The following is a 15,457-nucleotide window of genomic DNA, read 5'->3' on the forward strand; positions in this document are numbered from 1 at the left end:
CAGGATAACGAAAACTGCTCTGTTTGCCATTGCTTATGTTTGCTGAAGCAAGTTTTCTTTATTCTTATTTTAAAACTTAGCATTGGAGGTCATTTTTGTTAAGACTTGTGTCCCAAGATTTTTTCAGAGAGGTCTGCATTTTCTTGTAATGGAGGAGAGCATGACAGGAAGTATTTGTTTGTGGCTAACTGGGGAATAAAACCTGCTCTTTGTTTCTGTGGATGTAATATTCTAGCTTAAGGAATGAAACCAGAATTTGCTAGAGCAATGTTAACAAAGTCATGAAGAAAAGAATACATTTGAAGGTCAGCTTTTATTTCCGGATAAAGTTGATTCACACTTTACATTTAGATGTCAGATTCTGTCTCACAGACTCCCAGTGATAATGGGGATGTTTTCTACTCTTTGAAATTTATATGGCAAGGAGTTATTCCTTCATTTGATGCTTGGTCTGAACTTGTGTTTATTTACATGTCATATGATTAAATAAAAACTAATAAACAAAATTAAATAAAATTATAATTTTTTAGTAAAATTATTCTCTAAATACTCTTCCCTCTTAATTTGCTCATAATTGATGTAAATCTCTGGGCATTATTTAAACCAGTAGATTATTTTGCCTTCCTAAGTAGGCTAAAAATACGGATTTCCCATGGCTTCTATAAGTAGACGCAAAAGATGTATTTATTTGCAGCACAGCAATTCTCAAATGCTGTGTACTTCTCACCTGCACAATTTTAGTAATAGGAAATATTATTTTTCCTAACACACATTTCTTCAATATGAGAAAAATGGATATGGATTTCAATTTGAGGAGTGTCCAGTTCATGCTGCATTTTCGTTTCGAAAACCTTTTATATCAAGAGTCTTCTTCTTTGATACAGGTTGAAAGATACATTCCTTTCTACATGATTCGTTATACAAATAAATGCTCATTGGCAGAAAGCCATCTACTCTATTGCAGCATATTAGGTAACGTTTGTTTCCCATCCAAAGCCCAATGAAAAGACTGATTGCTAAAGTAATTCTGAAGACTCAGAAAGGATAAGTTCAGGAACTTCATATTACTCAGATAAAATATTCTCTTTCTGCTAACTGTTGCTGGTGATTGTCTTCTGCAAAAGATCTTCATATCCACATAGGTAATCTGGAGAAGTTGTTCTGGATAATGTCGAAGTAATTCCAGTGACTTTATTTTTTTTCTTTTGATAGTAGGAGTGTATTTTTGATATTCTGCGGTGGATCTTAATTTTAAATAAAATTTCTAGTTTTCCGTTTATGCAGTCATTGATGCCTTTGTATTTGGAAACATAGAAATTACATGTGAGGAGTTAACTATTGCAAATTCTTCTATATGTTCTTAGTATACCTTGAAGATATTTTGCAGGTGACATTCACGTTTGGATAGGCAAGGTAAATATTATTTAAAACATTTAAATGTTATGGCTAAGCAGTGTGACTGAAGTATACATTTTTCTCTTAGTGGTCTTGGTTTGGTTTTTTTGGGTTTTGTAGTACAGACTACTGAAGTGTTGTTTATGGTGCAGTTTTTTCTTTCAAATATGCAAGTCAACATGATTAGATATCTATTGTGAACAATGTTCTTAATAATTCTCATGAAATACTGGGAATCCATTGTTTAATTCATGGCTTATTTTTCTTGAAAGGAAATGATGTCTTGCCTTATCTTCTAGGCTGAGCAAGTTGTATTGGGGAATAAAGAAGTGAGTCAGCTGAGACTTTTGCAGACAATCCACAAAAAATCCCAGACACTGCTGAAAGGCATGATCCAGGTTTCCCAAATGCCAGTCTGTGTCATTGGGCCAGGTGATGCAGGAATGGAGAAAAGCAGTTTTGACATGATAGGAACAGAATTTTTCCAGTTCTTTTGGATGTTTCATTTTAAGTTGCTGTAGAAGAAACTTCAGCAGCTTAAGACAACCTTTCCTGTTAAAAAAAAAAAAAAAAAAAAAAATTAGGTACCTTCTCCATAGTTCTAAATATGTAGATCAGATATTTAAACACAATTATGGATTAATTCTCTTGTGGCTTTCTTGTTTCAGTACAAGATGTAACTGGCAAACCAGCTTCTTAGTTTACATGTTAAGGAGGTTTTGTACCTCATGTGGGTTTTGTTCTTCCTTGTTGAAGAAATCTGGAAAACAGTTCTCATGGAAGTGAAAAATTATTTATTCATCTTGATCTCAGTCAGCAGTTTTCTCACCATCAATTTAGAAATTGCCTTCATATGAAGTGCAGTTTTGCTCAGAAAGTGGAGTTGGTCACTTTTTAAAGCTTTTTTCCCTAAACAGGACTGAATTTGGGAAAGATAATTGAATAAGTCACATCTTTTTGCATTCTAAAGCAAGTCTAGAGTGTAAACCAGTAATGTGATTGTTTCCAGCTTTCATTAGGTAAATGCAAATCAGACATTCAGCAAGCACTGCAACAACATGCAGTGTTATATTACTGTAGAACAATTATGCCTAAAAGGTTCCTATTATGAGTAATTACTGTTAGATCAAATTCTTAAGTGCTAAACTGAAACAGTGCTAGCTCAGCTCAGGCTTAAAGTAAAATATTCCTGTGAAATACCAACCTACAACACTTCAGTCCATTGGATTCACAGCATGTCTTTGAGTTGCCGTGGTTGTTTATCATTTTCTTTTCAATATGTGAGAAGGAGAGTCGCCACGTGTTCCCTGAAGTCAAGCACAAGACTGTTAAGTGGTCACACAGCACTAAGTATCAGCTTTTGTAGCTAGGAAAAAAACCCCAATTTTATAATTGACTTATACCTGCAATTTTTTTTGCACCCACTAAAAAAAATCATCATTCGGTGAGTGCAGTTAGTGCCTCCTTAATTCCCCAGCTGCTTCACAGAGACAGTAAGAATGTAATTAATATAGGACATAATTAATTGTTTGGATGCTTTAAATTCCTAAGGATGTTTGGATTTACTATAAAATTAGGCTTAGTTCTGAACATACCTGGATTTGCTGAATATGATTTGGAGAACTGCATTATTCATAGAAATCTACAACCTTTTACTTTCTGTTCTCTTACTGTGTTTTCTGGGGTTTCTTTGTGCAAGTAATAGGTTTGTGAGTTTGTCTCATGTAAGATGACTTTTCTAAAGCATTTCTTTTTGTTCTTCTGCTCATGCTTGTGAAAATAATTGGTAATCTAGCTCAATGTCCTGTTTCTAAAACCGGCAATCACTTTTATCTTCTTTTCATGAATTACACTGTTTCCCTTGCCTGTTTGGCTCAGTTACGCTTTTCATTTCATTTTTACAGGAAGAAATTGCCAAATCAATCAGTACCTGTGTACTGGGCTTTGATAACATGGGCATGCTAATTAAAAAGGTAACAGAATGCTTGAAATCTTGTTGCTGAAATCATCAGTTACCACAATGCACTGACAATTCAGAATGTTTTTGCAAACTAACATAGGTTCAATGTGACAGTGGTCTGGAGGAAAAAATGTAGCCATACCAGAGTTCAGTGAGAAATAATGTATCTTGATAGAAAACAGTCTGCTTCCTGCAGAAGTATCTGATTTGTGGATGCAGACTAAGCAACTTTCTTCTAATTTCCTTGCAAGAGAGTGCAAGCTGCTGTTAAGTACAGTACTAGCACAAGGGAAAGTTCTTATCCGTGTATCTGGCTGGAGTGGATTTAATATAATGCTTTTAGTAATGGTTAGTGTACAGCCTGGCAGAGTGGGTTTGTATTTACACTTCAGTACAGGACAAGCAGTACCACAATCTGATGCTTTAAAGAGGAATTTCAGTTGTCTGAGCTGGATATATCCAGGATGAGGTGCCTTGAAGATGGAATACTGAACATGATCTGGATACCCTTTTTATAGCACTTGTAAGTGATCAAGTTGTAAAGAAGATATTTCATAACTTATTATTGTCCATATTTGAGGTACCTCTTAGAACTTTTTCTCTTTTGTTTTGCTTGGCTACTAAATAAACTGGTTCAAGTCTGAAATCCGTCCTCTTTTTTGTTCCCAGCCACTTTTCAATTTTGAGGCCACCCTGTGTGCTGGGGGGCCAGCTGTGCTGAGCCTTCAAAGTCAAGATGATGTCCACTGATATTTCTGATGGAGGATTTTTGATCTGAAGAGTTATTGCAGGGCTTCCAGCCTTTTTCCTTGCCACAGTGACTTCCATATCTAGTAACAAAGAAAGTAGTATTTCATGTTAGCTAGATGAAAACTTTTTTTTTAAGAATGTTACAGTTTTTACTAAAGAGCTTGTAAGTAATCAAAAGAAATACCTGGGTTCAGTCAATGGTTCTTTATCCTACAGGATGTTGAAACATTGAGAAGATCTGTTGAAGAGTTCTATGAAATAAGGAATACTACTGTGTTTGCTTGATTTACTAAGAATTAAAAATAAAATAATGTTTCCCTGTTGGAAACACACAGTGAAGAGAGCTGGCCACAATGTTTCTGAAGGTTTTGGGAAAAAATAACCCTAACTGGGGTTATTTTCATATAATTATATAAACTATATATATTAGATATTTTAAATAATTATAAAAATAAATAGGATGCAGTTTCTGTACTGATTAATAAAAACATTAGGTACTGTATAAAAGAAAGCTCTTTGTTTTGCTACCACTTCAGCAAATGGCTCTTTGTATACTCCAGATAGATGCAAGATGTATGGGTCATGTAGGAAATAGCAAGCATGCAACAGAACCCTTAATGTTTATTATTTTCATACAGAAAATATGCATTGTGGAGTTAATAATGTAACAAGTTACCTATGTGTATTTGTGATTCTTAACACAAGAGACAGCTTGAGATACTGGGGACAGGAGGGGTTACAGCTCTATTGGCACAGAGGACTGGCAGGAAAATGTATCTTCTTAACACTGGGGCAACACACATGCACAATGTAACTGGGTTTTTACCACTTTCCAATGAAACTTATTCTCTCAGTACTAACCTTTAATGTTCTTTACTTCCTGTTTAATAGTTTCTCTTAGTGCTTGAAGCATTTTAAAGGCTGATAATTTTCCATCTTCCTCTAAAAACTTCAACCAACCAGCTTTTAGACTTCTTTTGAATGATACATAATAATAGGCGCCAGTATCATCAGACTCATCCAGCTGAATATTTGTAACAGGCATTACAAGCATGATGTCAAACTCATTTGGTTCAGATATCTGCAAATATAAGAATTCAACAGTCAATGTGCAACTTAGGTTTTATTCCCCGGAGATTTTTATACCACTTGTTTTATCTACCTTGGTGTACTAATCATGTCTGATGTGAAATATGAGCTTATTTCTATGGTATTGCAAGATTACTGTGCATTGGAGTGGAAAATAGCAATTTGCAGCTCACTTCCCAGCTCTTTTATTAATTTTGTAAGATAGTTTTAAGATTCTTGAGCTTTACTGAATAATTAATGCATAAATGTGCTTAGTCATCCTTGAGCACAGGAATCAACTGTGAAGGAAAAAAATGCATTGCTAGGTGTGAAGCTGGTTTTAGACGGAAAAAAAATGTGTCCCCATGTTTGACTTAAGTTTCAATCTGCTGGAATCAGGAAAAAATGTACTGATTAATCACAGAAGGTGAAGGGGTCGGAATGGACCATAGAGATAAAACTAGTCCTGACCCACCCTGCCCTAAGCAGGGATACCTTTCACTAGACCAGGTTGTTCAAGGCCTTGTCCAGCCTCGCCTTGAATACTCCCACGTTTGGAGCAACCACAGTCTCCTCAGGCACTCTGTACGACTGTCCCACCACCCTCACAGTAAAAAAATTCTTTCTAATATCTAATGTAAATTTTTCTTTCAATTTACATCCGTAATTCCAGCTTTTAAAAAAAAAAAAAAAACCAAAAAAAAACCCACCATGAACTAAAACCTGGCCCAGGGCTTCTCGTGTCCTGCTATACCTGACTGATAGTGTTGTTAGACAGGGCTCACCTGCGTGTTGTGCAAGGGCAGGACTTGCTGCGGCCTGAACACATCCCATTCACATAGCATGTCTGACTCAATGCACGTAACACCATTCAGCAAGTTACTGATCATTTTATAATGCATCGTGGTTACTTCACAGAGCCGTCCTTAGAGATGCAGTTACATCCACAGAGCCATAACTCGGCGGGAAAGGCCAGCTGGGAACAGCTCCCGCGCCGCCGGCCCGTGTTCCCGCCCGCCACCTGCCGCCGCCGCCCGGCGGGAGAGCGCTGCCGCCGCCCCGGCACCCACCTTGACATGCTCGTAGTAGCTGCCGGCCTTATGCAGCTCGATGGAGCTGAAGAAGCTGTCCTTGCCGCGGATGGCCTGGACCAGGTGCGAGACCGCCTTATTCACCAGGTTAGACGCCTCGGACACGTCTTCGCGGGGCAGGCTGAGCCTCGACAGCACCTCGCGGAGCCGCAAGGCGTCCGACGCCGGCGGGGGGCGACGGCTGGCGGCAGCGACCGCCACGTCGGGCTCCGCCGCGACGCTCTGCGGGGCCGCGGGGGCTCTGGCGGCCGGCGCCCTGCTCCGCGCGGCGGGGAGCGCATCTGCGCTGCCCGCTGGCAGCTCCTGGGCAGCGGGGGCTCGCCGCGCCGAGCGGCCGCCCCGAGCGGGGCGTCCGTCCGTCTGCGGTGCCGGGAGGGTCGCGACGGCGCTCGAGCCTTCACCCGCGACGCGGCCCCGTGAGGGGCTTCGGGCTGCGCCCTTCTCCGCGCCCCGGCTCCGCGGAGCAGCGGGACGCGTCCCCCGCCTGGCCCGAGCCCCTCTACCACCCGCTCTGTCCATGGGTGCTGCTCCCTCTCTGCGCTCACAAGACGGAGTTCCCGCCTTCTGGCTTCGGGCAAGTTCCTCTTCCAGGCAGCGCGCCTCCCCTAGGAAACGAAACCCGGGCGAGCGGGGCGGGGGCGAGGCGCTGCGCGGAGCCGCCAACTTCAGCCCGGGCACAGGAAAGCTCTGGTAGCAACAATCAAGCTGTGTCCTCCCTCCAATCCGCGGGGAGCGCTTTCCCGCTCCTGGGCGGCCCCGCCCGCCCGCGGGCCGAGGACACGCGAGCACCGGCACCGCCCGGCTTCTCCAGCCGCACGGGCCGCTAGGACGGGCGGCCGCGGGGAGGCGCCGGCCCCGCCGGCCCCGCCTCTCGCTCCCAGGCGAGAAGCTCCCGCTGCCGGGAGGGCCGGCCCGGCCGCCATGTTCCTGCGGGGCGGCTGCCGCCGCCTGCCGCTGCTCCCGGCGCCTCGCCCCGGGCACCGCCGGGCGGGCAGTGAGGCTGGGGCGGCGGCAGCGCCGCGCTACGAGGTGGTGGTGATCGGCGGGGGCCATGCGGGCACGGAGGCGGCGGCGGCGGCCGCTCGCGGCGGGGCCTGCACGCTGCTGCTCACGCACAGGATCGGCACCATCGGTACCGCCGCGGGTGCCCGGGGAGGGCGGGGAAAGCTACCGCGGGGCTCCGCGTGGGGAGCGTGGGGGAGCGGTGCTGAGCCGGGGAGGTCGCGGGAGCCTTTGGACGATGCTGAGGGTATCCCTGTGTCATTACCCAGGAGAAATGTCCTGCAACCCGTCCTTCGGCGGCATCGGGAAGGGGCACCTGATGCGGGAGGTGGACGCCCTGGACGGGCTGTGCGGCCGCCTGTGCGATCGCTCCGGCGTGCACTACAAGGTGCTGAACCGCTGCAAGGGCCCGGCCGTGTGGGGCCTCCGCGCGCAGATTGACCGCGGCCTCTACAAGGAGAACATGCAGGTGAGGGGCGCGCCGGGCGGGCTCTTGGGGTTGGGAGTCGGGATACACGACTGAGGATTACGAAGGAAGGGGCTGTGGTTTGCTTTCCATTATTTACCGATCAAACCCAGATACCTTTCTGTTTGGTACTTTGATGCCGTGTAAGTTGTAGGAGCTCAGCACAGTTTAAAAATTTCTCTAGTGTTTTAGATACAGGTTAAGCTCCATGACCAATTAGTTTATTTGAGTTTAAACATTATGTGAGTGAAAACTTCTACCTGATAAATCAGGATAGTACCATAACTGTGTCTGCCAAATGACCCGGTAAGAATGGAAGTGGTTAATAGATGTTCCAGAAATCAACAGGGTTTGGGATTGCCCATATGTCTCATACCTTCCTAGATTTTTGCAGTAACTCCTTTCATGACAGAAAGAAATCCTTAACACACCACTGTTGACAGTTCGTGAGGCATCTGTGGAGGATCTTCTCTTGAAAGAGCCAGAACCAGGCCGTCCTGGGAAATGCCAAGTCACAGGAGTTGTTCTGGGTATGTGCTCGTAACTCATTAAGTGCCTTCAGTTACTCCATATTAAGAGTGCCTACAGCCTTTGGGCTAAATATTTCTGATTCACCAATGAGAAAGATAAATTATACAACTCTAATTCATTAGTGAGAAAGATGAATTAGCCAATAGCACTGGTTTAGGCAGAGTGTAAACTAAACCAGTTTAATTAACCAGGTTAATGTGTCTAATACAAATATGTGTAATACAATGTCAAAAATACCTGGATTGGTAGTATACTGAGATGTTAACTATGTTGATTTTCTTCAGGCTGGTGATACTGAATCCCATGCTGTGTTTTGAGCTTTTATTTGGTAAATGGTGTATGCTGCTCTCAATGTCACAGGACCACTTGGGTCCTCTTAATTACAGGCTTGTACTTCATTACATCTTGCTGTTACAATAAACAGGCTTTCCAAAGTAAAGGCCTGGATATGGATTTTTCTGAGGAGTGGTTTTCTTTGTTAGGGGTAACTTGCTTAGGAGTAATAAATATACAGCAACAACTACATGCTGCTTATTGTAGTTATTAGTATTGGTGGTTTGTTTATTGAAAAGCTGGTATTATTTTATAATAGATGACAGATAAACCCCCAGTGAACACTGGTAGTCTAGTTTTAGACAGAAGCAACAGAATTCTGGGGCTTTGTTGATAATAAAATGTGAACATCTCTGAAAACCTGCTGTTCCAGGGGATGGGAGCACAGTACGTGCTGGGAGTGTTATCCTGACCACCGGTACGTTTCTGAGGGGTATGATCTACATCGGCCTGGAGATGCACCCGGCGGGGCGGCTGGGGGACCAGCCAGCCATCGGGCTGGCTCACACCCTGGAGAAACTGGGATTTGCTGTGGGCAGGCTGAAGACTGGGACACCACCCCGACTTGCCAAGGATACGATTGACTTTGGTGGTCTGGAGGAACGTGCAGCTGACAACCCTCCAGTGCCATTCAGCTTCCTCAGCGAGGCTGTCTGGATCAAGGTGGGATAGCAAATCCCACCCATCAAATGCACATAGAGCTGGGTGGGAAGTGGTTCTGGGAATGTCATGCTCATCATCAGCCAGGGATTTGGTGGCTGGGAAAGGCAGCTGGGATGTATTTGTACTGGAGATGTTAGGTTTTTGAGGACTCTCAATGCGAGGGAGAAGTTACTTGTGCTCTTTTGAAAGCAAATACCTTTTTACTCTCACTTCTCAACTTGAGAACTGAACTTTATTTTTCTTCAGAATAAGGTGATTAGAGTCAGAGTTTTGTGAAATGTGATACTAGTGGTAGTATTATTCTTCATGTGCTGGTTACATGGCTGGTTATTATTCTTCATGTGCTGGTTATATGGCTTTTTAAACAGTGCTTTATTAAATTTGATGTCCTGGTTAGACAGTTACTACTGATGAAGTTTTCTGGGGTGTACAGGCCTATGAAGTGGCTCCCTTACCACACCTGCAATGTATTAATCAAGTTTTCTGGGGTATATAGGCTTTTGACTCCTTAGCATTTTCAAGATAGCTTTCTTGCTCTACGGCATCTAATTCATCTCAAGTTACGTGACAACCATTAGTCAGTTCTTTTTTAAATTTTGATCTTCAACTCTTGAGTAAGTACTCTAAGGGTTGTGGGTCCATGGAGTTCCTTTCTGCAAGTGCAGCAAGATGATTTCTCAGGGTTTTGTACTGACAGTCAGCCAACACAGATCTAAATCAAAACCACATAAAATCACAAGACTTTTGGCTAACTAATATATAACTTAGTGGCAGTTTTCAAGAGTTATGGTGCTACATAGTCACAATTTTGAGTGTGAGTCTATTGACTTTTTCAGAAAAATCAGTGGAATCCTTTACTTTACATGGTGAGGTTTTTTCCAGACTTTGAATTTTTCATGTTAATTGCAGAGTTTTGAGGTTTTTTTCCTCTTCAAGAGAGTTTTTTTCCTTCACCAAACCCATTAATTGGCTGTTAGCTGTTAGCACTTAATTCTTCTAACTCCAGAGCTTTTTGTTTCCCCTGTGGTGAGTTTGAATGCTGATTCATGTTGATTTAATGGGAATATCCATCTTGTTATTAGGAATACGGCATATAGGATAGAACTTGAATTCCAGACTCCCAGATTCCATCGTGTTCTCGGTCTGGTTTTGGGCATGTTGCTCAGGCTCTCGGATTGCTTGTGTTCAGTCTGTACAGTGGGTATGAGAGCCCTGCTGACCCCTCCCAAAAGTGAGAGCCAGCCATCATGGGAAAGGTCTTGGAGACATTAAGAGTTATTTAATAAGGATACAATGTCATGACCAGATTAACTTAGGCTGAGCTTTGGCCCCTTCCAGCCCGAAGATCAGCTTTCCTGTTACCTGACTCGCACGAACCTCAAGGCCCAGCAAATTATCCGCAATAACCTCCACCTGAACAACCACATCAGGGAGACAACCAGGGGCCCACGGTGAGTGTGTGGCATCATGCAAGGCTGTCAAGGGGACAAGCTGGAAGTCTCTTTGGAGCTGTGGGTCTTCCCTGCTTCGCTTCTGGAAAGTAACTTTTTCTCCATGTCAGGTGTTGCTCATGGCTATTTACTGTTACAGGTACTGTCCCTCTCTTGAATCAAAGGTTCTGCGCTTCCCAGACCGAGAACATCAGGTGTGGCTGGAGCCCGAAGGCTTGGATTCCAACATCATTTATCCCCAAGGCATGTCCATGACACTACCACCTGAGCTCCAGGAGCAGGTGGTCAAATCCATCCCAGGCTTGGAAAAGGCCAAGATGTTACAGCCAGGTGAGAGGGCTGAATTGTTATGAATCTGCTGGTCATATTTACTAGTTAATGAAAAGCAGGTTTTGCTTAGAGCGTAGCAAAACAAAGGAAATATTAAGCAAAACTAATTCCTGGATGCAGTGATTTTTAGTTTGCTTGTTCAGAAATCATAAATAGAATTGATAAGCCATTCTGCTCCACTGATTGTCTTAACAGTCCTTCCTGTAACATCTGTCTTGTTGTGTGTCACAGGCTATGGGGTGCAGTATGACTTCTTAGACCCCCGACAGCTGACTACTTCTCTCGAGTCACGTCTTGTTCAGCGCCTCTTCTTTGCAGGCCAGATAAATGGCACGACAGGCTATGAAGAAGCTGCAGCTCAGGTGGGCGAATCTCACTGTTGTATATTCAGCACTCAGAAAGGGATATTACCTTGGCCTTTGTGATAGTCTTCCTAAGCCCATTTTGTGCTTATGAGGTGTTATTTCTTTTATTGCTCACCCTGATTCCAGACTTACCTAAGATATTTTTACTTGTATCTGTACAAGTATCTGCAGTTGCTATCACTAAAGTTGCAGTACCAATAGTAATTGAAAGTCCTGTCAAGTGTTTCAGCATGGAGACTGTGCAGTGGGTATAACTGAAAACATGGGAATTGTCTCCAGACACATCAGCAGAGGCCAAGAAGCCTTTCAGATGCTCATAATGTCACAAGAAGGAAATAGCCTGGATTACTGGCACAGACTGTTGTATTTTCCTGGGTGCAGTTTGACATGTGAGCCTTTGGGGCAGATGTGGTGATGTTTTTGCTAAGACGAAAGCGATGGATGTTTGGTTTGTTTTGCCTGTGCAGGGTGTGATTGCTGGGATCAATGCTTGCCTGCGGGTTCAGGGCAGGCCCCCGTTCACCGTCAGTCGCACCGAGGGCTACGTGGGAGTGCTGATTGATGACCTCACCACACTGGGCACCACTGAGCCCTACCGGATGTTCACCAGCCGCGTGGAGTTCCGCATGGCCCTGCGGCCGGACAACGCGGACGCCAGGCTCACTCACAGAGGTGTTCTGCTGTGATAGCTCGTGCACTGACCAGCCCTGCCTGGCTGTAGACCTTTGTCTCATGGACCATCTGTCTCTGCAGGGTTTGAAGAAGCTGGGTGTGTATCACAGCAGCGATATGAACAAGCAGTAAAGATGAGAGCTGCATTAGAGGATGGGATTGCAACACTAAAATCAATTCAGTTCAGCATATCCAAATGGTCCCAGTTACTACCAGGAGTTCCCATAAGTAACAATCGTAGGTCACCTGTCAGGTAAGTGTTACGCCTGGAGCTTTCTGGTTTGACTTATGCTTGCTTTAGCACATCTGGGTAGTGGTTTCACAGCATTTGTCCATCCTTCCTGAAGCTGTCAGTACTCCAAGATTCCAACTTTACCGCCGTCAGAGGACACATGTCTGTTTTTTGCCTATAGAATACGTATGGCATTGATGTTTTTACTATTCCATGTGACATGTGCTTTCAAAGCAAGGGTGTGCTCCACTGGCCCAGACAGTGCTTGCTGTCCTTACACAGTCACCTGCTGGAGATAGTTTTGCAGTGGGCTGCAGCTTCACTAAAAGCTTGGTAAAAGCAGCACTTGATTTCAGGCTGGTGTCAGGTGGTAACTGTTCTTGTACACAAAAGCCCTTACTTCCCTTACTCACACTTTATCTCATCTTTTCTGTTGTTTTAAATCAATGACTAAGACCTCCTGGCTGACAGTCTGTGTGAAAGGTTTCCCTTAGTGCCTTTGCCTTGTCCCTTCTGTCTTGCTGTAAATGTATATGAGGAGTCTCTCTTCAAGAGTTTGGCAGCTCTTCTGTGTACTGAGAGGAGATGGTAGGAAATTGAGCTTGGTTCTGCAGTTGTTCTGGCTTAAGCTAAGAACTTCATACATTTGGGCTTGTAACAACCATAAATCTGCCTTACAAGTGTGACTCCTTTTTACAGGTGTTTACTCTTTTCTCCACAGTGCCTTTGAAGTCCTTCAGTATCAAGATGCCAACATGGAGATTCTGGCAAAGGCTATCCCAGAGCCCCTGGGCAAACTTGCTCAATGGAGAGAGCTGGCAGAGAGGTTGAAAATAGAAGGTAGAGTACAAGAATTAGTCTCTCTCGTGGTGATCTGTATACATTGTTCAGTAAGGTGACAGCAGTTGTTCTAGTGTGTTTCATGTTGCTGCTTAGAGAAATTAAACACTCTGATCAGAGTGTGAGCTCTTCACCATAAGCCACAGCCCTTTTTATGCACGGGTGTTCCACTCTGTGGGGAAGCTCACTCTTCATGTTTTTTTCCTCCTTATTGCCCCATCAAATAGGCCATCCTTTTTTCTTATGAGAAGATGAAAACAACCCATGTATCTAAATTTCTGTAACAAATCAAAGAGTATGACTTCTTCCAAAGCAGTGATGTGAATTAGGCTCTGTAATCTATGAGGCTGGAAATTTCCTTAGGAACTTTTGACCACCTCAGTGGAATTTCTCATTGTACTTCTTGCAAGTGACTTTCACATGAGTATCCATCAATATCTGCCTTTCATGTTCCCCTGATCACCACAGCTGCCTACGAGTGGTGTGTGGTCAATCAGCAGCAGGAAATGGAAGAGGTGCGTCGTGATGAGGCGCTGCAGCTGCCAGACGACCTGGATTACTTTGCCATTGATGCCTCACTCTCCGCAGAGGTGCGGGAGAAGCTGGCTGCAAACCGCCCCCAGACGGTGAGAAATTCAGCACAGCAGTGCTGGGCAGCAGTGAAATCCCCTCTGTCTTCTCAAGGGGCAGGGGGTGAAAGAATCAGGGGAAGGAACACCCACAGGTTTTGATCTCATTTCTCACTAGCTCCATGCAGTGTGTAGGTTTGGTGGTAGTTAACTTGTTCCTGTCTCCCTGTGCAGATTGGTGCAGTCAGCCGTATCCCTGGAATCACACCAGCTGCTATTGTTAACCTGCTAAGATTTGTGAAAACCAATCACCAGAAGACAGAGAAGCTAAAAGCTGTGCCTCAGTCTGGGAAGTACTTCCCAGGGAAAATGTACTCAGACAAAGCAACTTCACAAAGACAGATTTCAGCAGAGTTTTCTGAAGAGGAGGCAAGGTTTGTTAAAACACCTTTGTAGAGAATGTACTGATCCTGCCAGACTTTATGACAAGATCCCCTGTGCTCCTGAGCCTCTTCCCAGATAACACCCATACTGGCTGGATCCAAAGTAGTTGAAGTTGGGTTCTGTGGCAGTGTCATTGCATAGAACAAGATGATGAATGCACAAAGTAAATGGTCGGAAACCTGAATACAGCCTGTGATTTTGCTGATGCAAATGGAGAGACAAGAGAACTGCTTTTGAAATTCCACTCATTTGGAAGACTTCAGACAGTCAAAATCTGCATCTTGTAAAGGACAATGTTTAGTTCTTCTGAAATGAGTAAGAAATGTTACCATGCAAAGCCCATGGCAGCAGAAGAAAATTGGAGCTGAAAAGTGTGTTCCATTGAGTTCAGAACTTGTGTTCATAGCTGTGCAGTGACTGCGCACAGGCTGGTGTCTCCATGTGGTGTCAGCCAGTAGGGGACACTTGGCTGTGGAAGTGTGTGCCACGCAAATATTTAAATTTACGTAGGAGACTGAATGTAAACACATTGTGCAGATGTTTTTCTCCTTTAAAAGAAATAAAGCTTATCTTGAAACTTGCTGAAGAACTCTGTTATCACTTAGCTTTCAGCAGGGCCACGCCAGTTCACTGGATCACAGTTCCCACACGTAAGGTGGGCTGAGATTCGCTACAGAGCTGGGGGAGGCAGCTGGACAAGGCTGGGTGCTGAGGAGGGTGGGGGAAATGGGAGCCTGCCCCATGGACCTCAGCCTGGGCACTGTGAAGCTCTGTCTGATATGCTATGGGCTGGGGGAGTGGGATTCTCATCAACACTGGTCCTGCAACTGACAGGAATAGAATTTGGATTTGAGCAAGATCCAAGCCAATTAGATCAACTGGGCAGTTGATTACTCACCAGCAAGACACATGGAATTCAAGCTGTTGTGTGCATCTACCAAATCCTTGCTTGACTCAGGCAGCAGTTTCTGGTGCTGGTCTCATTTCCGAATGTCCTCTGGCTTCAGAATACATTTTGATACAGTAAAATCAGAGAATCTTTGAGGTTGGAAAAGACCTGTGAGGTCATTGAGTTCAACCATGAACCAAATATATGTATCTGCAATATTGAAAATATGATTCTGGAAATTTTTTTGGTATATTTGCTCTGGCTGAGGGTTGCTCTCCTGTCCAGAGAAAGGAGTCAGAGTAAATCCCTTTTGTTGACAGAGACTCTGTCATGCAGCAGGAGGATGAGCAGAGTTTGCAGTTTGGGGCATTATCCTACCTGCCTGAAAGCACTTCCCTGTCACCAT

General features: G+C 44.2%; 2 protein-coding genes across 2 annotated transcripts; one reads left to right on the forward strand and one right to left on the reverse strand.

Annotated features, from left to right (window-relative positions):
* Positions 1-294: 294 nt before the first annotated feature.
* On the reverse strand, positions 295-7,038 carry CGAS (cyclic GMP-AMP synthase). The gene is made up of 5 exons (XM_030267455.4): positions 6,244-7,038; positions 4,967-5,186; positions 3,940-4,185; positions 2,600-2,702; positions 295-1,947 (listed from the first exon to the last, which is right to left on the reverse strand). Exons 1-5 carry the CDS (start codon positions 6,781-6,783, stop codon positions 1,605-1,607), a joined length of 1,452 nt encoding a protein of 483 aa, XP_030123315.1. The 5' UTR covers positions 6,784-7,038; the 3' UTR covers positions 295-1,604.
* Positions 7,039-7,046: 8 nt separating this feature from the next.
* On the forward strand, positions 7,047-14,751 carry MTO1 (mitochondrial tRNA translation optimization 1). The gene is made up of 12 exons (XM_012572804.5): positions 7,047-7,396; positions 7,536-7,735; positions 8,145-8,262; positions 8,970-9,259; positions 10,598-10,710; positions 10,850-11,040; positions 11,272-11,402; positions 11,873-12,077; positions 12,159-12,330; positions 13,031-13,149; positions 13,618-13,775; positions 13,953-14,751. The coding sequence occupies exons 1-12, from the start codon at positions 7,186-7,188 to the stop codon at positions 14,172-14,174; spliced, it is 2,130 nt and encodes a 709-aa protein (XP_012428258.5). The 5' UTR covers positions 7,047-7,185; the 3' UTR covers positions 14,175-14,751.
* The last annotated feature ends 706 nt before the right edge of the window (positions 14,752-15,457 follow it).

The sequence above is a fragment of the Taeniopygia guttata genome, chromosome 3 (assembly GCF_048771995.1).
Source record: "Taeniopygia guttata chromosome 3, bTaeGut7.mat, whole genome shotgun sequence".
NCBI lineage: Eukaryota > Metazoa > Chordata > Aves > Passeriformes > Estrildidae > Taeniopygia > Taeniopygia guttata.